The sequence below is a fragment of the Hypanus sabinus genome, chromosome 5, assembly GCF_030144855.1.
Source record: "Hypanus sabinus isolate sHypSab1 chromosome 5, sHypSab1.hap1, whole genome shotgun sequence".
Classification (NCBI taxonomy): Eukaryota; Metazoa; Chordata; class Chondrichthyes; order Myliobatiformes; family Dasyatidae; genus Hypanus; species Hypanus sabinus.
In genome coordinates, this window is record NC_082710.1 from 154,320,053 (window position 1) to 154,342,556 (window position 22,504).

The following is a 22,504-nucleotide window of genomic DNA, read 5'->3' on the forward strand; positions in this document are numbered from 1 at the left end:
ACAAGTACGGTGAGGTAGATGTACAAAGGAAAACCTGCAGCAGCGTTGCGGGCTTGTAGGTTCTGGCAACACGGAGAATATACCGTAACTTATTCAAGACTGGGAAGAGAGAGAGGGAGAGAGAAAAAAATATGTAAGAAAAGGGACACATTCAGAGTCAAGTCCATGGTAAAGATGGTCTGTTGTGTTTTCTTTCTCAGGTAGGGTTAGAGTTGTGCAGGTCGGTTCAAGAACCGATTGTTTTAAGGGAAGGAGCTGCTCTTCAACCTGGTGGCGTGGGACCTAAGACCTTTGCATGTCCTCTCCTGACGGCAGCTGCGAGAAGGTGGCAGGGCCAGGATGGTGGGATTCTCGATGATAAATGTTGCCTTTTTGAGGTAGCTCCTCCTCTGGACACTGTCGGTGGGGAGGTTAGTGTCTGAGAAGGATCGGGCTGTGATTTACTATGCTCTGCAGCCTCTTGCGTTCCGGAGTGTTGGGACTGGTCCATCTGTAGAAGTTTGTGGAGTATTTAGGGAGTCATCCAGGAATGTTGATTGGAAGCACGCCTTTGACTCAACGTGTCCATGGTAATTCTGGTGCCTACCAAGCTTGTCCCTTTTGCCCATGTTTAGCCAATATCCTTCTAAACCTTCCCTATCCTTCTGCTGATGCTGTTGCATTTATGGTGGCCACTCTGTCCATCAATGGCATGTACTAGCCTTTTGTATCCTTTATCCCAGTCCTTGTGTGGTTGGTTCCAAGCAATGTTTATCATCACCAGGTGACCAGACGGTGAAGAACGAGAACCAGCCAACGCACATATCAGAACCAACTGACATCCTCACCTTCATGGCAGACACAGCAGCGTCCCAGCTCACGATGATGGATGCGGTGAGTACCGGTCTCTTTGGGTTGTGCATTTTAGCCTTCTTGGGGCGCACGTCTCGGGAAACAGCCTGAGCGCCTCGTGTTGGTGGGAGGGAGTACATCAAAGTTAACCCTGCGGGTGGAGTCACTGCCTCAAAGCTCGAGAATTGCCGGGTTTGATCCCAATCTCCAGAGCCCTCTGTGTGTGGATTTTGCACTTTCTGCCTGTGACCCCTTGTGTTGCCCTCCTGTGCTCCAGCTTCTGCCTATATCCCTATGACTTCTGGTTAGTAAATTGCCCCAAAGTGGTAAAATTCAGGTGGCATGGGAGGTAAGAAGTGGGGAGAATAAAATGGGTTTATTGCATGGTACCGTGGCAGTCGGTGTAAGTGCTGTTACTGCACCAGTGTTCACTGATCGGGGTTCAATTCCCACTGTCGTCGATAAGGAATGTCTGCGTTCTCCCCATGACTGTGGGGGTTCCCTGGTTTCCTCCCACATGGGCTAGGGTTAGCAAGTGGTGGGCGTGCTACGACATCACTGGAAACGTGGCAACACACAGCACCATCCTTTCTGATTTGATTTGACGCAAATGACACATTTCGCCGTGTGTTTCGACGCACGTGCGACAAATAAAGCTCACCCTGTGGGTCAGGATGGATTCAGCGGGCCGAAGGGCCTGTTCCTCAGCTCCAACATTTCGTTGACAAGCAGCATGATAAAGGGGCAGAGCAAGGGGCTGGCACAGTGGCGCAGCGGGTAGAGCCAATGTCACAGAGGTCCAGTGGCCCAGGTTCGATCCCAGCGTCAGGCGCTGTCTGCGTGTGCTTGTTCTTCTTGTGACCACATGGTCTCCCCCCCCCCCCCCCCCCCACACCGAGTGCTCCAGTTTCGTACCACATCCAAAACTAAATTAACTTTACTTTGATATGTATCAGGGCAAAGAAGTGCTAGTTGATGGGGTCATGAGAAAGAATGGATTAAACCCACACTTAACATCACCAGCCCACTCCGATTCCACCCCTCACCCACACACTAGAGGATGTTTTAGAGAGGCCAATTAACCCACTGACCCACACATCATTGTCCTTTGAAGGACAGCAGATCACCCTGCGGAGAAACGTCAAGCCTGTACACAATCGTGGATAGTCAAAGACAGCCTGAAATCCCTTTAACTTAGGGGCAGCACGGTAGCATAGTGGTTAGCAAAATGCTTTACGGTACCTGTGACCCTGGGTCAATTCCCACCGCTGCTTGTCCGGTAAGGTGTTAGTACGTTCTCCCCGTACTGCAATGGTTTCCTCCGGGGGTTCCGGTTTCCTCCCACAGTCCAAAGACGTCCCGTTTGGTGGGTTAATTAGTCACTGTCCCGTGATTAGGCCAGGGTTAAATCGGAGATGATGGGCTGCACAATTTGAAGGGCTGGACTCACAAGTCCAGTGGCACAGGTTTGATCGCCACCTCTGGTGCTGTATCCCAATATATAAAGAAATATATCGTCATCTCCTTAAACCGGACCGTATGATGTGTTAACAAGTGTGACTGAGACTCACATTCACGTTGCTTGGGGAGAAAGTTCTTGCTTAGGTCTTCTCTAAACTCCTTACCCCTTGACCTGAATTAAGGTCCATTGTCCGAGGTGTCAAAAACCAATTTTCAGTATCTGTGCCTCTCATAATTTTGTACACCTCCATCGGACCCCCCCCCCGCCCCCCCCCACCAGTCTTTGTTCCAAGAAAAGCAAACCGTGCTTATCCAAGCGGTCGTAGTAATCGAACAGCTCTGTCCTGGTGGATCTCCTTGCACTGTCTCATCATCCCCGTAGCGCGGTGACCAGAACTGCACATGCTCTCCAGCTGCAGCCTCAGCATCAGAATCGGGTTTAGTATCGCTGACGTATGTTGTGAAATCTGCTGTTTTGTGGCACAGTACATTGCATAACTACTGGAAGTTACACTGTGGGTGGTGAAATATCTCTACCAGAGGAGGTGTAAGGCACTCTGTCCCTCTGCTAGACAGGAGGTCACCCTTGGGCAAGACGTAGTACCCACTCAGCTCCCAATTGGGGTCACGTGAAGCCATGGAGGGTGGATGGTCGTATGAGCAGCTGGTGCATAGCACAAGTCTTGGTTATGCAACCACTGACAGCAGGCAGACAATCCCTGAAGAGTATTGATAAGGGCTAAGGTCAGCCATCTTGTAAAGACTCTGCCCAGAAGAAGGCAATGACAAACCACTTTGTAGAAAAATTTGCCAAGAACAATCATAGTCATGGAAGGACCATGATTACCAACATCATATGACAAAGTACAATGGCAAAGCTGTGATAAATAGATTAAATAAATAGTTCAAACGAGGGGTCGTGAGGTAGTGTCCATGGATTCATGGATCTTTTAGAAATCTTGTGGCCGAGGGGAAGAAGCTGTTCCTAAAGTTCTGGTTGTGGGTCTTCAGGCTTCTGTACCTCCTCCTTGTTGGTATTAACGAGAAGTGGGTTTGTCCCGGGCAGTGAGGGTCTTTCAGGATAGATGCCACCTCCTGAAGATGTTCTCAATGGTGGGGTGGACTGTGACCATCATGGACTGGCTGAGTTTACAGCTCTGTGCAGTCACTCGCCCTCCTGCAGGTCAGAGTCTCCAGACCAGGAGGAGATGCAGCTGGTCAGAATGTTATCCACCGTACACCTGCAGAAATCTGATCCTAGCTTCCCTGCTCATTGCCTTACAGGACGCTGTTTCCTCCTTTTTAATATTCTGGAATATATTGTAAATGAAACTGGCGATAGATCTTTGAGGATCTATCCTCGGCCGAGCATATTGATGTAGTTACAAAGAAGGCAAGACAGTTGCTCTATTTAATTGGGAATTTGAGAAGATTTGTAACGTTTATAAAAACGCAAAATATTCCTGCTGATGTATCATGGGGAGCATTCTAACTGGCTGCATCACCGTCTGGTACGGGGAAGGGGAAGGGGGCTACCGCACGGGATCGAGATAAGCTGCAGCTGCTTGTGAACTCAGTCAGCTCCATCACCCTCCCCAGCATCCGGGACACCTTCAAAGAGCGGCGCTCAAAGAGGCGGCATCCATCATTAAGGACCCTGATCACCCAGGACATGCCCTCTTCTCGTTGCCACCATCAGGGAGGAGGTACAGGAGCCTGAAGGCACCCACTCAGTGATTCAGGAACAGCTTCTTCCCCTCTGCCAGTAGATTTCTGAATGGACATTGAACCATGAACACAACCTCACTACTACCCTTGTTCTCTTTTTGCACTAATTATTTAATTTAAATTTATGTGTATATACATTTAAATTAAACAATACTTACTGTAATTTACAGTTTTATTATTATGTATTGCAATGTACTGCTGCCACATAACAACAAATTTCATGACATGTACTGGTGATAATAAACCTGATTCTGATTATTTTCCGTGATAATAACATCATCCCCACCCCATGTTTCTTTTACCAGTCGATATATCTGTGCAGTTAAGTTCTTGTCTTCTTGTCCCAGGAGCTCTTCATGAAGGTGGTGCCGTACCACTGCCTGGGGTCCATCTGGTCCCAGCGGGACAAGAAGGGAAAGGAGAACCTGGCCCCCACCATCTGGGCCACCGTCAGGCAGTTCAACAAGCTCACCAACTGCGTCATCAGCTCCTGCCTCAGCAACACCCAGCTGCGGCCGCAGCAGCGGGCACGCATCCTGGAGAAGTGGGTGCTCGTGGCCGAGGTAGGTCCGTCTTGGGGGGATGGCGGGAGCACAGGGTCCAAGCCCAAAGCCCCCTGAAGGTGGCCACGCACGGTGGGAAGAAGGCTTGCCTTCACTGGTCAGGGCAGTGAGTTTGATAGTCAAGGAGTCATGTTGCAGGGCAATGCAGAAAACATTACTGATGCAATAAATCTAAGTTGATTTGCTTTGCAATAATTCTTAAAATTTGGTAATTGTAACTCTCCTAGGTCAAATTTCCATGTCAATTTTTCCAACGATATTCTTGACATCTTACCTTTCCAAAGGAACTTCCTCACACATTTACTTAACTCTTGAAAAAACTTCTGCGGTAATTGTATTGGTAGTGTTTGGAATAAATATTGTAATCTAGGGAATATATTCATTTTTACAGCATTGACTCTACCTATTAATGTTATTGGTAACATCATCCATTTGTCAAGATCCTCTTGAATTTTTTTCAATAATGGCAAATAGTTCATATAAATTCTTTATATCATTATCAACTCATATCTAAATATATACCATTTATCGGCCATCTAAATTGAGTTATTAATCGACATTGACTATAATCTCCTTTAGTAAGGGGTAGAATTTCACTTTTATCCCAATTTATTTTGTACCCTGATATTTTCCCATATTCTTCCAATCTAGAAGATAATTTATGCAACGAGTGCAATGGGTTAGTTAGATAAATCAGAACATCATCAGCAAATAAGTTAATCTTATATTCCTCCTGATTAACTTTGAAACCCATGATATCTGAGTCAGTTCTAATTAATTCAGCTAATGGTTCTATCGCCAATACAAATAAAGCAGGTGATAATGGACAACCTTGTCTAGTTGACCTTGTTAACTGAAATGATGTTGAAATTTGGCCATTTGTCACTACTTTAGCTTTGGGATTAGTATTTAAGGTTTTAATCCATTTTATAATAGATACTCCTAATCCATATTTTTCCAATACCTTAAATAAAAAATCCCATTCCAATCTATCAAATGCTTTTTCTGCATCCAAAGCAACTGCCACAGTCATTTTTTCCCTCTTTTGTGCCAAATGAATTATGCTAAGTAACCGAGTTACATTATCTGCCGATTGTCTATTTTTAATAAATCCTGTTTGGTCCATGTGTATTAATTTTGGTAAGTATTTAGATAATCTATTAGATAAAATCTTGGCTATTATTTTATAGTCCGTGTTCAACAAAGAAATAGGTCTATATGATGTTGGCTTTAAAAGATCTCTGTCTTTTTTTGGCAATACTATTAAAATAGCCATCGAAAAAGATTCTGGAAGTTTATGCGTTCTTTCAGCTTGGTGTATTAGCTCCATAAAAGGAGGAATTAATAAATCTTTAAACTTTTTATAAAATTCAGGTGGAAAGCCATCCATCTTCTCCTGGAGACTTATTACTCTGAAGTGATCCTAGAGCTTCTTCGACCTCTTTTAATATAAAAGACACATCTAATCCCTTCTGTTCTTCCAAATTCAATTTTGGGAGAGTTATTTGTGATTAAAAAAAACCTTTCTATCTCAACAATATCATTTTGTGATTCTGATTGATACAGTTCAGAATAAATTTTTTTTTAAAGTTTCATTAATTTCTAAAGGTTTATAAGTAATTTTATTTACACTTGTTCTAATTGCATTTATCGTTTTGGAAGCCTGGTCTGTTTTTAACTGCCAAGTAAGAATCTTTCACCTAGTTCATAATATCTCTGTTTAGTTCTCATAATTGCTTTTTCTGTTCGGTATGTCTGAAGCGTATTATATTGTAGCTTCTTATTAACAAGTTGTCTATGTTTTTCTTCTGTCATATATCTTTGAGATTCTTTTTCTAATTTTGTAATCTCTTTTTCCAGTTGATCTATTTCTACCATATGTTCCTTCTTAATTTTAGAAGTATAACTTATTATCTGGCCTCTCAAATATGCCTTCATTGCTTCTCATAATATAAATTTATCACCAACTGAATGTGAGTTTGTATCTAAAAAAAAATTGAATCTGTTTTTTCATAAAATCACAAAAATCTTGAAGTTTTAATAATATTGAATTAAATCTCCATCTGTAAATCGATTCCTCCTTATCCATCATTATCATTGTCATTGTCAAGGGGGAATGATCTGACAATATTCTTGCTTTATATTCCATATTTTTCACTGTCTTGAATATTCGCTGATAGTAGGAAAAAATCTATCCTTGAATAAGTTTTATGTCTATTTGAATAAAATGAATAATCTCTTTCTCTTGGGTTAATTCTCCATACATCAATCAAATTTAAATCTTTTCTCAATGATAAAGTTAATTTTGCTACTTTTGGTTTTGTAACAACCTTTGTTGACCTATCTAAAACTGAGACGAGACAAAAGTTAAAGTCTCCACCTATTAATATTTTATCGTGTGCATCAGCCAAATTCAAAAAAAGCCTCTTGTATAAATTTTACATCGTTTTCATTTGGTGCATAAATATTCATAAGAGTCCATAGTTCTGAAAAGATTTGACAATGTATAATTACGTCTTCCTGCAGAATCAATTAATACATTTTGTATTTTAATTGGTAAAGCTTTGTTAACCAAAATTCCAACTCCCCTCGCTTTTGAATTAAATGAAGCTGCAATAACATTTCCGACCCAATCTCTCTTTAATTTCTGATGTTCTATCTCTGTTAAATGTGTTTCTTGTATAAAAGCTATATCTATTTTCATTTTCTTAATGTATGATAAAATTCTTTTTCTTTTCACCGGTCCATTAAGCCCATTAACATTAAAACTTTAAAAATTCATTAAATTAGTCATTATTTTTAACGGGGTTACTCCAATCTATAATAATACATAATATTTCAACTCTTGTAGTATCTTGGGGAATTATTTAAAAATTCTCCATGTTGCTATGTGTCTCCCCTCCGATCATCCAGGCAAAGAAAGAAAGATAAAAGAAAAATAGATTATAAAGAAAAAAAACCCAACAAAACCCCCCCCGCTAATGTTGTGAATGAAAAAAAAACACAACATTACCCCCCTCCGTTGTGCGGGTCATGGCAAACGCCATGATTACACACGTGAATCCCGTAGCAATCGATCCGAAGTTCCCCCAGCTCCCCCGTAGCATTAAAAAAGTATATGTAAGAGAAGAAAAAATAATATCACTACTCTCAATTAATATTTCTCAAATTTTTGCCTTTCTCATATAATTAAAAGTATATTTAAATATTCTTCTGTCCTTAATGTCCATCAACTCACTTCACTGTCCTCATCTTCATCTTTAATCTGTTTCACTTTTAAATCTTTACTGTGTCTAGCGAATATTTGGGAGTTCTTGTGCAAACTCCTCTGCATCCCGATGATCGGTAAAAAATCATCTTTTTCCGTCATCCAAAAAAATCATCAGTGTTGCCAGGTGGCGCAATATAAATTTATAACCCTTTTCCCATAAAACTTTTTTCGCTGGATTAAATTCCTTCTTTCCCTTCAAAAGGTCATAACTTATATCAGGATAGAAAAGAACTGCTTTCCCTTCTATCATCAATAGCTCATTTCTCTCTCTGGCACATTGGGCGGCCGCCTTCAGGATCTTTTCTTTATCTTGATATCTTAAGCATTTTATCAAGATTGGTCGTGGGTTTTGATCAGGTTGAGGTTTTTTTGATGAAGATAAACCAGCATGGATTAGAATAGAATTAGATAAAATAGGAGAAAATATACCAGAAGATTTTATATATAAATGGGAATCTAAATGGATACGGGAAAAGAAAGAATCTCCTATACTAAAACATTTGATTGATTTATGGAATAAGATAAATGTTGATGATGAGATAAAGAAATCTTTATTAGCAAAGAGACCTTTAATTCAAAATAAACTTATTCCTTTTACAATGGATAATCATCTTTTATATAACTGGTTTCACAAAGGGATTAGATATATAGGAGACTGTTTTGAAGGAGGTATATTAATGTCATTTGACCAATTAAAGAATAAATACAAAATATCAAATAACACTCTTTTCTGTTATTTCCAATTAAGGGCTTATTTAAGAGGTAAACTGGGTCAAACAATGTTATTGCCGAAACCTAATGAAATAGAAACTTTAATTCATAAAGGAAAAATTAAAAAAATTATTTCTGGTATGTATAATTTGATTCAAAAACAGGCAATTAAACAAGGAATTCATAAGTCAAGACAAAAATGGGAAACTGATTTGAATACTAAAATTGATGAAACAAGTTGGTCAAGATTATGTCTTGACAGTATGACAAATACAGTAAATGTTCGACTAAGATTAGTACAATATAACTTTTTACATCAACTATATATTACACCACAAAAAATAAATAGATTAATCTCAAATTTATCTGATCAATGTTTTTGATGTAATCAAGAAATTGGTACTTTTTTACACTCTTCTTGGTCTTGTTTTAAAATTCAACTTTTTTGGACAAATTTAAGAGTTTTACTGGAACAAATTATTGAAATACAACTTCCACATAATCCAACATTATTTTTACTAGACAATATTGAAGGGATAAAATCAAAATCCAAATTGAATAAATATCAGAAAGAATTCATAAAAATTGCATTGGCAGTAGCCAAAAAGGCCATTGCAGTTACTTGGAAATCGGATTCATATTTAAGTATAGATCATTGGAAAAATGAAATTTTTAGCTGCATTCCACTTGAAAAAATTACTTATAATATAAGAGATAAATATGAAATACTTCTGAAAATTTGGTGCCCTTATTTACAAAAGATAGGACTAAATATATAGGTGATCCGAAGATAAAATTATTGGTTATCTGGAGAAAGAAATAAATATCCATATTAAAGCTATTATGAACTCCATGGAGCATGTGGGGATCTTCCGATATCCAGACATTCTTTCTTCCTTTTCCTTTCTTTCTTTTTTCTTCTTTTTTTTTCTATAGGGTTATGTTAGTGGGGAAGGGTTGATAATTTTTTTTTCTTTCTGTAACCTATTTGAAAATTCAATTAAAAAAATTTATATAAAAAAAGAGAACATTACTGAAAGTTACGAAGATAAATAAATATGCCAAAAAGGAATAGTGAGGTAGTGTTCATGGGTTAAAGTACTGTTCAGAAATCTGATGACAGAAGGGAAGAAGCTTTTCCTAAAATGTTGAATATGCGTCTTTAGGCTCTGTACCTCCTTCCTGATGGATTTTCCAGGATGCAGCCTCGATTACAGGGCATGTGCTATCTACAGTAAGCTGGGCAAACTGAGTTTTCTCTGGACCATCAGAGGATGAATGGTGATCTAATAGAATATTACAAAATTTGGAGAGGTGTAGATGGGGAGTCAACCGTATCTTGTCCTCAGGATCAAGGTACCCAATAGGGGTAATTAAAGGAGATGTGCAGCTGAACAATGGCAGATGGAGTTCAATGCAGACAAGTGTGAGGTGTTGCACTTTGAGTGGATAAACCAGGTTAAGACTCCCACTGAGGAACAAGGTTGAGCCATCATTACTTGAAAGTGTTATCACTGGTAGATGGAGTTGTAAAGAGAGCTTTTGGCACATTCATAAACCAAATCATTGAGCACAGGAGTTGGGATGTATATTGAAATTGAATAAGATGTTGGTAAGGCTAAATTTGGAGTATGGTATGCAGACCAGTTCACCTACCTACAGGATAAATATCAATAAGATTGAAAGGGTACAGAGGAAGTTTACAAGGGTGGTGCTAGGATTTGAGTTATAGGGAGATGGTTAGGCCTTTATTCGCTGGAGAGTAGAGAATGTTGGGAAATTTGACAGAGGTATAGAAGGGGTAATGCAAACAGGCTTTTTCCACTGAGGTTGGGTGAAATTATAACAGTAGGTCATAGTTTAAGGATGAAAGGTGAAATATTTAAGAGGAACCTGAGGGACATTTTCTTCACTCGGAGCGTGATGAGTGTGTGGAAGGAGCTACCCGTGGAAGTGGTAGATGCGGATTAAATTTCAGCACTTCAGCGAAGTTTGGATAAATACATGGATAGGACAGGAATGGAGGTCTATGGTCCAGGTGTGGGTTGATGGGATTAGGCAGAACAACAGGGCAGCATAGGCATTTTTCTCTGCTGTTTCTATGTCTATGACTCTCTATAGTCCAGTAAATCTGTTGGTCTGGAACTATCAAAGTCCTGAATGTGCTGGATTAACAGAGTTTTGCTGCCCTTCCTGGTCTCCATTGCCCATCCAGGAGGGTGAGGTTCCCCACTCTCAGTGTGTTTTTCCTGCTCCAGGTTTGACAATGTCCTCATTTGTATTTCCCTGCAGGAATGCCGGGCTCTGAAGAATTTCTCTTCACTTTATGCCATCATCTCTGCCCTCCAGTCGAACCCCGTTCACCGGCTGAAGAAAACCTGGGAGGAAATGCCCAGGTACGGTGTGGGGAACTGGATCACAATTCTGAGTGTGTGTAGCAGATATCAGTGTCCCAGATACCCAGGAATTCTTGTATAGAGTACCAGTATCAGAGCAACGTTTCCCAGAAATTATTCACAGGAAACAATTATTATTGGAGCAGGTTCCGAATTCTCGGGAATTGTCTGGGGAGGAGCAGCGACTGCACTGGAGCAACTTTTGGATATTCCTTTGGATAATGTAGAGGGATCAATGCTTCTGGATTACAGAATTCCCAGATCACCAATAATGAATCAGAATCAGGTTTAAAATCACTGTCATGCAGTGAGATTTGTTAAACAAATATAGAAAAAAATCAATTACAGTAAGTATATATGTGTATATTAAATAATTAAATTAAAAATAGTGCAAAAATAGAAAAAATAGAAAAGTGAGGTAGTGTTTATGGGTTCAATTATGGGTCCATTTAGCAGTCGGATGGCAGAGGGGAAGAGGCTGTTCCTGATTCGCTGAGTGTATGGTAGAATCAATTTTCAGCAGTGGAATATAATTTCTAGGAATCCCAGGAATAAAGGTGGTGAAACTATTGTCTCAGCATTGGAGCACCATTCCCAAATTATGTTGGGGGTAGGGAGCAGATCCCAGTTTTGAAGGAATAATCAGAGAGGATTACTTGAGAATTCCAAGAATAGATTGGGAATCAGTGCCTCTACAAGAGCAACATTCCCAGTTTCCTGAGAATGGTTTACGGGGATCAATATAGGGGAATTCTCAGATTCCAGAAATTGTATGGTGTTTTACCAAATGATTCTGGGAATTCACTATTCCCAAAATCCCAGATGGGGACTGAGTACCTATAGAATTTTCAGATTCCCAGGAAATAATATGGAAGAAATTCTTTTCTCATTTTTGAGGCAGCATTCCCAGGAACAGTGTGGATAGATCAGTGCAGGAGGCTTTCCAGAATTCCAGGAAAAGAGCAAACGTGTTTGGCATTCCTGGAATCCCAGTATCACTGAGTCTGCCGGATACAGCACCAGGGAAATTTCACTGGGAGTATCGGTCCCTTGCATGTTGAGTGAGATCTTGGGCTCTGCGATGGGATTCGGAGTGAATATTCTTCCTTTGATTTTATTTCCAGGGAAGTTATGCGGAGATATGAGGAACTCTCGGAGATCTTCTCAGAGAAGAACAATTATTCCCAAAGCCGAGAGCTGTTGATTAAAGTAAGAGCAATGATCTTAATGTGAAATGGAAACATCTATATTAGCTTTTACAATTGGAAATTCCTGGTACATTGTACAGAATTAAGAAAGCAGAATTTGATTTGAAGGCTTTGGCTGTGTGGGTGTTACCCAACCAGTGGTCCCTGCTCTAACTCAGCAAGCTTGTGGGTGACTCAGTGGTGCAGTGGGTGGATCCATTGCTTCACAGCTCCAGAGGTCCAGGTTCGATCCCAACCTCCAGCAATGTTTGTGTGTGGAGTTCGAACATTCTCCCTGTGAACGCATGGGTTTCTCCCAGTTGGTTTGTTTTATTTTCCCACATCCCAAAATCTTGCGGATCAGTGGGTGGGTGAGGAGAGAACCTGAGGGGTTTGAGTTGAGAATAAAATGGGATCAGTGTAAATGGTTGTTCGATGGTCAGTGGCCGAATGATGTGTTTCTGTGCTGTATTTCTCTATGACTAGGATTCAGGAGTGAGCACCTTACTCTACCATTGGATAACTCATGCCCATTCTGATTGTAACATCAACCTTGCATTCCCATTCAATCCTATTATCCTTTGATCCTATTGTTTGTAGAGGATTTATCCACATCTGCCTTAAAACAGCCTGCAACCCAGCCCATTTCCTGGACCTCAATGGCAGTCCCATCATCTGCTTGTTGTTTGACCTCCAGCTGTCTTGCCTTGGACTGGTTGTGTCTGTTCTTCAGAATGGGCATCTCTGAGTCATCGTGTTGTGCAATGAATCAACGTCACTAGCTTCTCACCCCACCGTTTCTTCTAGAGTGTCTCTCAGTGCCCAGGCTGCAGTGGGTTCATCTCTGAATGCCGGTCATGGCCACCTTGTTCCAGAGGGGCAGAGGTGGCCCCTGAGGTGGGGACTTGTAGTCAAAAATGAAAAGGGCTATCCAAGTTTACAGTGTGATCTTGATCAACTGTGTTAGTGGTGGTTGGAACTTAACTCAGATAAATCCAAGCTGTTACATTTCGGTAAAACTTGCACATTAAATGGTAGGGCCTTGGGGGTTGTTGTAGAATGGAGAGACTTTGGGATAGAGGTACACACACAAGGCACAAGAGATTCTGAAGATGCTGGAACTCTTGAGCAATGCACATAACACATTGGAGGAACTCAGCAGGTCTATGGAGAGAAATAAATAGTCGATGTTTCAGGCTGAGACCCTTCATTAAGGGCTGATGTAGGGTCTTGGCCTAAAACGTCGACAGTTTATTCCCCTCCATGGATGCCACCCGATCTGCGGAGTTTTTCAATGTACAGGTAGTTGCCTAACTGAAAATGGCAACGTAGGTCAACAGCAGGGTGAGGAAGACATTTGCAGCACTGTCCTCCCTCAGGCAGGGCTTGGCATGCAGGAATTGGGGCACAATGCAAGCCTTTTCCAAGGTCACATTTGGAGAACTGTGTATCAGGTCGTCCTGCTATAGAAAAGGATGTTAATAAGCTGGATAAAGTGCAGAAAATCTATACAAGGATGTTACTGGGACTGGAGGGCTCGGGTTATAGGAGAGACTTCAGGACTTCCTCGGTTGAGCGCAGGATGTTGAGGGGGGACCTTGTAGTGATGGTTAAAATCACAAAGGAAGCTGGCCACAATCTTTTCCCCAGGGTGGGGAGTCTAGAGCTAGAGGACATACGTTTAAAATGGGAGAGGAAAGGTTTAACAAGGGCCAGAGGGACAATTTTCCTCTAAGGTGTGGTGTGTATGGAAGCAGTAGAGGCGGGTACATTTGAAATGCTACAAATGGTATTTGGATAGTTTATGCGGGTGGGAAAGGCTTAGAAGGCTATGACCAAATGCAGGCAAATGGGACTAACTCATTTAATGAAATAGATTGGCCCAGATGGGATGGATTGAAGGACTTAATTCCATGTGTTACTCTGATCTCAATTCAATGCCGAGCCAAAAGATTTAAAATAAAGATAACAACTTCTTCTTTGTTATTCTGCCAGGAAGGAACTTCAAAGTTTGCCACACTAGACAAGAAGCATATGAAAAAAACAAAAGACCACAAAATTCCAGTAAGTTGCCGTTTAATCTTATTAAACATTTTTCTTCTTGTTGAATGGAACATGGAATAAAGAGGCTTAACTCTATGGGGGTCTTCACAGCCACAAATTCCATTTATGTAACATCCATGAGGTAATTAGGTATCATAAGTTACAACCACAAGGATGTAAGCTCAAAACCAAATAGAAACTGGGAAATTAATTGTCAGGCAAGAATGAGAGGGGACGATAGAGGTCTACAAGATTATGAGAGGCATAGATAGGGTGGATAGTCGGTACCTGTCTCCCAGGGCACCATTAGCAAACACCAGAGGGCATATGTACAAAATTAAGGGAAGGAAGTTTAGGGGAGACATCAGGGGTAAGTTTTTTACACGGAGGGTTGTGAGTGCCTGGAATGACTTACCAGGGATGGTGGTGGAGGCTAAAACATTAGGGGTATTTAACAGCCTCTTTGACAGGAACATGGATGAAAGAAAAATGGAGGGTTTTGGGGCAGTGTGGGTTTAGTACTTTTTTCTAGGGATTATATGGGTCAGCACAACATGGAGGGCTGAAGGGCCTGTACTGTGCTGTAGTGTTCCACGGTTCTATGGTTCTAGTTTGGGTTTAGTGGTGCAAAGGGCCTTACCTCTGTGTTGTATGACTCTAAATATTATCTGTTGTTTCCATGACTTTTAAATTAAAGTTCAAACAGATCAAGTTCAAATTTATTGTCAGAAACATAAATGCATAAATGCCATGAAAAATTAGGTTGTTGCAGCAGCAGTACGGTACATCACAAATATAAGGCAACATCAATAAGCTTAATTTACATGAGAAAATATGAAATAAGATAGAGTGAGAGGAAAGGAACTGTAATCTTTTGAGGAGACGGATTGTATGCCAGGGAGAGTATTCAAAAGAAGTGAGCAGGGACAGTTTGGATACTCTGCGCTCCACACTTCCCAAAGAGACGTTGGATTGTGTGTAAATAGGCACTCGACAAGGGCCATTTAAAAGAGGTTAGGATTAGGTGTTTGGCCATTGCTAGAGTGGACCGGTGTTAGAGTGGCGAGTTCAGGATCCAGCGAGAAGAAGCATAGGCTATAGGTAGACTTCTTAATTTTTTTTGCACAGTTAGAGCAGTGGAGACGCTAGGTTGGATAGTGAAATGCACCTCTTGCAGGATGTAGGAAGGCAGGCAGACATCTAGTGTCCCTGACGATTACACCAGCAAGAAGTGCATCCAGTGCAACTTCTTTCAAACCGTGTTGTGGAACTGGAGCTGGAACTGGATGAACTCCAAATGTTTTGGGAGGCTGAGAGGTTGTTAGACAGGACATACAGGGAGGTAGTTACACTCAAGGTGCTGGACACCAGTAACTGGGTAACCATCAGGAGGGGGAAAGGGGATAGGCAGCCAGTACAGAGTACCCCACTGGCTGTTCCCCTCAACAACAGGTATACTGCTTTGGATACTGTTGGGTGGGGTTGGGGGAGATGGTGGGGGACGACCTAGCAGAGGAAAGTCCCAGCGGTCAGCTCTCTAGCACAGAGTCTGTTCCGTGGCTCAGAAGGGAAGTGGGGAGAAGAGGCATGTTGATAGGGGATTCATTGGTTAGAGAATCAGGCAGGAGGCTTGGTGGATAAGAACTAGATTTTTAAATGGTATATGGCCTCCAAGGTGCCAGGGTCAGGGACATCTGGGGTCAAATCCACAGCAATCTTAAGTGGGAGGGTGAGAAGCCAGAGGCTGTGGTCTACGTTGGTACCAATGACATATGTAGGAAGGGTAATGAGGTCCTGCAAAGTGAGTTCAGGGAGCTAGGTGGTTAGTTAAAGGACTGAACTTCCAGAGTTGTGATCGCATGGTTGCTACCCATGTCACATTCTAGTGAGGTCAGAAATAGGAAGATCATACAACTTAACACGAGGCTAAGGAGTTGCTGTAGGAGTGACGGCATCAGATTTTTGGATCATTGGGCTCTCTTCTTCCAGGGAAGCTGGGACCTGTACAGAAGGGATGGTTTGCAACTGAACTGCAGGGGGATGAAAATCTCTACAGGAAAGTTTAATAGTGCTGCATGGGGGTATTGGGTGGGGTTTAAGCTAGAGTTGCAGGGGGATGTGAAATGAGCGCCAGTGGCATGATTGTGGGGAATATGTTGTTCAGGCTGTGTACAAAGTCAGGAATTAAAGGGTTGAGCATAGTGGGGCTAATGTTCTCTGTATGTTTCAATGTAGGAAAGGTGGGTGAGCTTAGGACACGGATCAGCATGTGGAATTGACATTGTAGCCATTAATGAGATTCAGTTTCAGGAGGGGCAGGACTGGCAGCTCAGTGTTCCAGGGTTCCATTTTTTTAGGTATGATAGAACCGGAGCAATTAAAGGGGGAGGGATGGCATTACTTGTGAGGGAAAATGTAACGGCAGTGCTTAGTCAGGACAAACTTGTTGGCTGAGGCTAGAGGGCTTGGAAATGAGGAATAAGAAATGGATGACCATGTTAATTGGATTACATTATAGACCATCTAACTGTCCGTGGGATTTAGAACAGGGTGAAAGAAGCATGGCTTTTGAGAGATTTTGATGCCTTGGTTAAGAAAATGGAGGTGCATGGCAGGAAGAGGAGAATGAGTATCAGAAATGCAAAAGAATACTGAACTAGGAAATCAGGAGGACTAAAAGAAGGCATGAGGCTGTTCTAGCAGATAAGGAGAATCCCAAGGATGACTTCAAATATATTAATGGCAAAAGGATAGCAAGGGAGAAAACTGGCCCTCTGAAAGATCAGATTAGTCATCTGTGCACGGGAGCTGAAGGAGACGGGGGAAATCTTAAGTAGGTATTCTTGCATCTGCATTTACTCCAGAGACTGACACAGTGTCTATCGAAGTGAGGCAAAGCAGCAGTGACGTCATGAACCAGATACTGATTACAGAGGAGGAGTTGTTTGCTATCATGAGGCAAAGTAGGGTAGATAAGTCCACAGGGCCTGGCACGTGCTCCTTTGGACCCTGTTGGAGGCTAGTGCAGAAAATATAAGGGCCATAGCAGTGATGTTTAAAATGTCCTTAGCCACTGTAAGAATTCAGTAGGCCAGGCAGCATTAAGATGCATCAAAGATTCTACCTGTCCTGCTGAGTTCCTCCAGCATTTTGTGTGTGATACATGCTCCCAAGTTGCCATAGTACTTGCATCTGTTTTGAGTCTGTGGACTGGACAGTATTCAGGGATTCATCTTCAAGTCTGAATGAAGTGTGTGTGTGCCTACAAGAACATACTGTACATCCCCAAATCAAAAGCCGTGGATGAACCAGAAGATTCCTAGTCCGCTGAGGGCCAGACCTGTGACATTCCAGTCTGATGATCCATCCAGTGGCACTCACAGGATATGGACAGGTTGGTCGTGGCTAGAATCAACTCCTGCCTGAGCACGGACCTGGACCCACTGCAATTTGCCCACCACCACAAACGGTCTGCAGCGGATGCACTGAAGTCTGTGCAGGTCGGAAGTAACTCACCACCTCACTGATGATCACCTCAAGGGCGTGTGCTTAGGCCACTGCTCTACCCTCTCCACACTCAGCTCAAACACCATCTGTGAACTTGCTGATGACTCCACCATTGTTGACAGAATTTCAGACGGTGACAAGAAGGCATATCAGGAGCAGGAGAGATCAACTGGTAGAGTGGTGTCACAGCAACAGCCTTGCACTCAACGTCAGTAAAGCCAAAGAGTTGATTGTGAACTTCAGAAAGGGTAAGACCAGGGAATACACACCAGTCCTCATGCCATCTTCTCATTGCTACCATCAGGGCAGAGGTACAGAAGCCTGAACGCACACTCTCCATGATTCAGGAACAGCCTCTTTCCCTCTGCCATCAGATTTCTGAATGCACAATGAGCCCATGAACACAACCTCACTACTTTCTTCTTTTCTCTTTTTGTACTACTTATTTAATTTAATTGTAAAATACAGTTTTAATACTATGTATTACAATGCACTGTTGCCCATATAACAACAAATTTCACAACATATGCCAGTGATATTAAACCTGATACTGACTCTGATTCCCTTTCTGTTTCCTGTGATGTGCTCTCCTGGACCCACTCCAGTCACCATGACAACTCCACTCCAGAGCTTCCTGTTATCCAAGTGAAACACTCCACTTCCCGTCTTCTCATCATACACCAGTCCAGAAATTCCCTTTCTCCGAGTAACAGACGTAATGCAGGGTTTTGCCCCAAAATGTCGCTGATTGCTTTTCTCCCACAGATGCTACTCCCCCTGTTGTCTTTCACTAGAAGATTGTTGCTGCAGGTTTCAGCATCTCTGGTCTCTCGTGTCTCAATGGCAGGCTGCTCTCTTCCCCAGTCTCACTACAGTGACCCAAAGATACTGTAGTCCAGATCTTCCCTTTCTCCAAGTGACAGGTCATGATTTTCCCTGGTCCCACTGCAGTACTTCAATCCAGGGCTTCACTACGCATCACTCTCCTCTCCAGCCCCATTCTAGTCACCTCATTTTATTCCAATTTGCAACTTCACTTCAACTTCAAGTTTAATTATCATACACAAATACAGCTGGACGCTGGGCCAAGGTGAAAAACAAATGCAGAAAACATACAGTCACACCGAAAAACAGCCCAAGTCTCTGAGTGCTATAGGCTGGAGAATGTTGTCCTGGTCCAGATTGTTCTTCCACTGAGTGAACAGCAGAGTGCAGCATTGAGCGAACACTGGAGGGCAGCACCGAAGGGAGGGAGCAGTGCCCAATCTGATCTGGATACCATGCTGCCCGCAGAGGCCTCTGCTCTCCCCCACACCACCTCAGTGTGTCCTCTCCTGGACGGATGCCGCAGGTGACCCCACGGCAGGAGGCCTGGTCTGTGCCACAACTGAGGCAGTGCAGCACCCCCACCAATGAACCAGTGAATCAGCCATACAGCATTCTACACTGTCAATGTCCAACAGGGTGTTGGGATCACAAGAAAAAATGTCCAAGACAATGGCCCACTCTATTGGATTGCACACTCCCTGGGCACAGTAGTACACCACAAAACCAGGTGACAACACAACAACGGTACAAGAGAAGTCCAGACGTGCAACTCCCGGGCAGCTTGCTGCAGAACTTGATGTTCTTCATATCCAGCAGTGTCATAAAAGAATGAACAATTGCACCTTTGTTTAGTTCCAGAGTGGTTGCTGCACCCAAGTGCACTGTTGGCTTACCAGAAACTCTTTCACTGAGCAGCAGATCGCTGTCCTCCCCAACCTCCAAAGTGTCCAGCCCAGAGCTTCCCTTTCTCCAAGTGACGCGTGTGTTCTTCCAAGTGCTGGTCATGGGGAGTGAGTGACAGACTGGGGTGCCAATCATGGGCAGGGAGTAACAGACTGGGGTGCCAATCATGGGCAGGGAGTAACAGACTGGGGTGCCAATCATGGGGAATGACAGACTGGGGTGCCAATCATGGGCAGGGAGTAACAGACTGACGTGCCAATCATGGGGAATGACAGACTGGGGTGCCAATCATGGGGAATGACAGACTGGGGTGCCAATCATGGGCAGGGAGTAACAGACTGACGTGCCAATCATGGGGAGGGAGTAACAGACTGGGGTGCCAATCATGGGCAGGGAGTAACAGACTGATGTGCCAATCATGGGGAATGACAGACTGGGGTGCCAATCATGGGGAATGACAGACTGGGGTGCCAATCATGGGCAGGGAGTAACAGACTGACGTGCCAATCATGGGGAGGGAGTAACAGACTGGGGTGCCAATCATGGGCAGGGAGTAACAGACTGATGTGCCAATCATGGGGAATGACAGACTGGGGTGCCAATCATGGGGGATGACAGACTGGGGTGCCAATCATGGGCAGGGAGTAACAGACTGACGTGCCAATCATGGGGAGGGAGTAACAGACTGATGTGCCAATCATGGGGAATGACAGACTGGGGTGCCAATCATGGGGAATGACAGACTGGGGTGCCAATCATGGGCAGGGAGTAACAGACTGACGTGCCAATCATGGGGAGGGAGTAACAGACTGGGGTGCCAATCATGGGCAGGGAGTGACACACTGATGTGTCGGTACGGAGTGCCAGTGGCAGGGTATGAGGCTCCAGTTTTCTGCGTGTGAAGGGCAGTGAGGAGGGCCAAGGGTGACTCGCATGTTTTCCATCTCTGCAGAACCTGATCCAAGGCACAGTGCCCTACCTCGGCACCTTTCTCACAGACCTGGTGATGTTGGACACGGCGGTGAAGGACTATGTTGAGGTGAGTGCAATGCAGATAAGATGTGGAGGTCAGTTAGATTATAAGTCATAGAAGCAGAAGTAGGCAGCTTGGCCCACTTAGTCTTATTCTCCATTCCATCATGGCTGATTTATATTCTTACCTTCTACCCATAAACTTTGACACCCTTACTAAAGAAACTACCAACCTTGACTTTAAATATACCCAATGTCTTGGCCTCCACAGTCATCTTTGGCAATGAATTCTACAGATTCCATTTTGTAAATGTCCATTGTAATTTCCATCCATGTGTTTAAGTTGGGCTCTCCTGTATTATTCATTTCCTGGTAAGAGTCTTTTTACCTGAGTATATTCATTAAATAGTTATCTCTTTTGAACCATTCTTGAGGTATATACCCAAAATATATGGCCTTACTTTCTAAGGGTATTTCACACTTAAAGATGTTTAAACACATTAACAAAATGGAGAAGATAACAGCATCTGTTAATCATAAGTTGGAACAATTTGATTCATACTGGGAAAAATGGTTTAATTACATAATACCTCATAGGCCTGATTTTATTCTCACAAATCAATGAATATGTTGTTAAAAAAATCACTCCCTACTTGTACATAGTTTCCTCCTTTTGCTTGTTCTTTCTTTCCTTTCTTTTCTTTAAGTGTACACCTCAGATAAATATTAAGTGGAGATTTGCGGCAAATATGACTATGATATGTATAGTATCTGAGATACATATTATGGAAAAGTTTGTTTGATGAACTTCAATAAAGAGTAAATTACAAAAAAAAAAATTCTACAGATTCACCACCCTCTGGCTGAAGAAATTCCTCCTCATCCTAGTTCTAAAGGGGCAACCTTCTATGATGAGGTGGTTCATCGACCACTGGAAACATCTCCACTTCCATTCTGTCCACATGTTTCAATATTTGCTAGGTTTCAATGAAATCCTGCTTTCATCTTTCTAAACTCCAGTGAGTACAGGCCCAGAGCCATCAATCATTCCTCATTCTTCAAACCCTTCATCCCTGGAATCATTCTCATAATTATCTTCTAGGCCCTCTCCAATACCAGCACATCCTTCCTTAGAAATGGGGCCCAAAACTACTCTCAATAGCCCAAAATTGGTCTGATCAATACCTTAGAAAAATTCACCTTTGCTTTTATATTCATTGCTTGCAAAATAAATGCTGACATTTCATTTGCCTTCCTCACTACTAACCCAACCTCCAAGTCAATGGAATGATTGGACCAACTGTTACCATTAAAGATGTGTGCCAGTCCTTCCAGCTGAGGGAAGTCCACTGGGGAAGGACTGGTCTTCCTGACTTTTCCTGAAGGGATAATGACAAACCTCAAACCTCAAGTGATTTTGAGACACAGCTTTTGTTAACCCTGCCTCTTATCTTCCAGGATGGAATGATCAACTTCGACAAGAGGAGAAAGGTAAGTTTTTCTACAGAACACCTTGAATTTTTTGACATGTCCTTGTTCATATCATGTGGTGCTGACTTTGTTTTACCTGTTGCTTTTGTGTCTGCATGTGTGGCTGAATGGCAGGAGTTTGAAATCATCGCCCAGATTAAGCTGCTACAAAAAGCCTGTAAGAACTACAGCTTTGAGAGGGAGCCCGAGTTCCTGAACTGGTTCTACAACCTGCAGTCCCTCAGTGAGGCTGAGAGGTGAGATCTCATGACTGCAACTGGTCGTAGCTTTATTATTAATTAAATGTAGTGACCCGGTGTCAGGACAGCAATCTTTTCCTCAGTGTTAACTAAACAAAAGAGCTGGTCATTGACTTCAGAAAGAGGGACAGTGTACATGCTCCAGTCACTTTAAACCTATGCCCTCCAATTCGTAATTCCTCAACCCAGGGGAAAAGACTGTGTGCATTCACCCTGTCTGAACCCCTCACATTTTTACGCACCTACGTAAGGTCAGGCACAGTGTAGTGGCGTCAGCACTGGACTTCATTGCAGATGGTCCTGAGTTCAAACCCAGCCGGCTCCCAACTTGGGCAGCAGCGGTATCTGTGTGGAAGAAAGGCCTGGCAGTCTA

General features: G+C 42.7%; 1 protein-coding gene across 2 annotated transcripts in view; it reads left to right on the forward strand.

Annotated features, from left to right (window-relative positions):
- The window catches only part of LOC132394480 (ral guanine nucleotide dissociation stimulator-like), a 120,168-nt gene that overhangs the window by 74,028 nt on the left and 23,636 nt on the right, over positions 1-22,504 (forward strand). For both annotated transcript variants that reach the window (XM_059970688.1, XM_059970689.1), the window contains exons 6-13: positions 764-873; positions 4,368-4,583; positions 10,858-10,961; positions 12,086-12,170; positions 14,144-14,212; positions 20,382-20,468; positions 21,860-21,892; positions 22,007-22,128. In XM_059970688.1, coding sequence (XP_059826671.1) covers positions 764-873; positions 4,368-4,583; positions 10,858-10,961; positions 12,086-12,170; positions 14,144-14,212; positions 20,382-20,468; positions 21,860-21,892; positions 22,007-22,128 — 826 coding nt within the window. The remainder of the gene's footprint in view (positions 1-763; positions 874-4,367; positions 4,584-10,857; positions 10,962-12,085; positions 12,171-14,143; positions 14,213-20,381; positions 20,469-21,859; positions 21,893-22,006; positions 22,129-22,504) is intronic.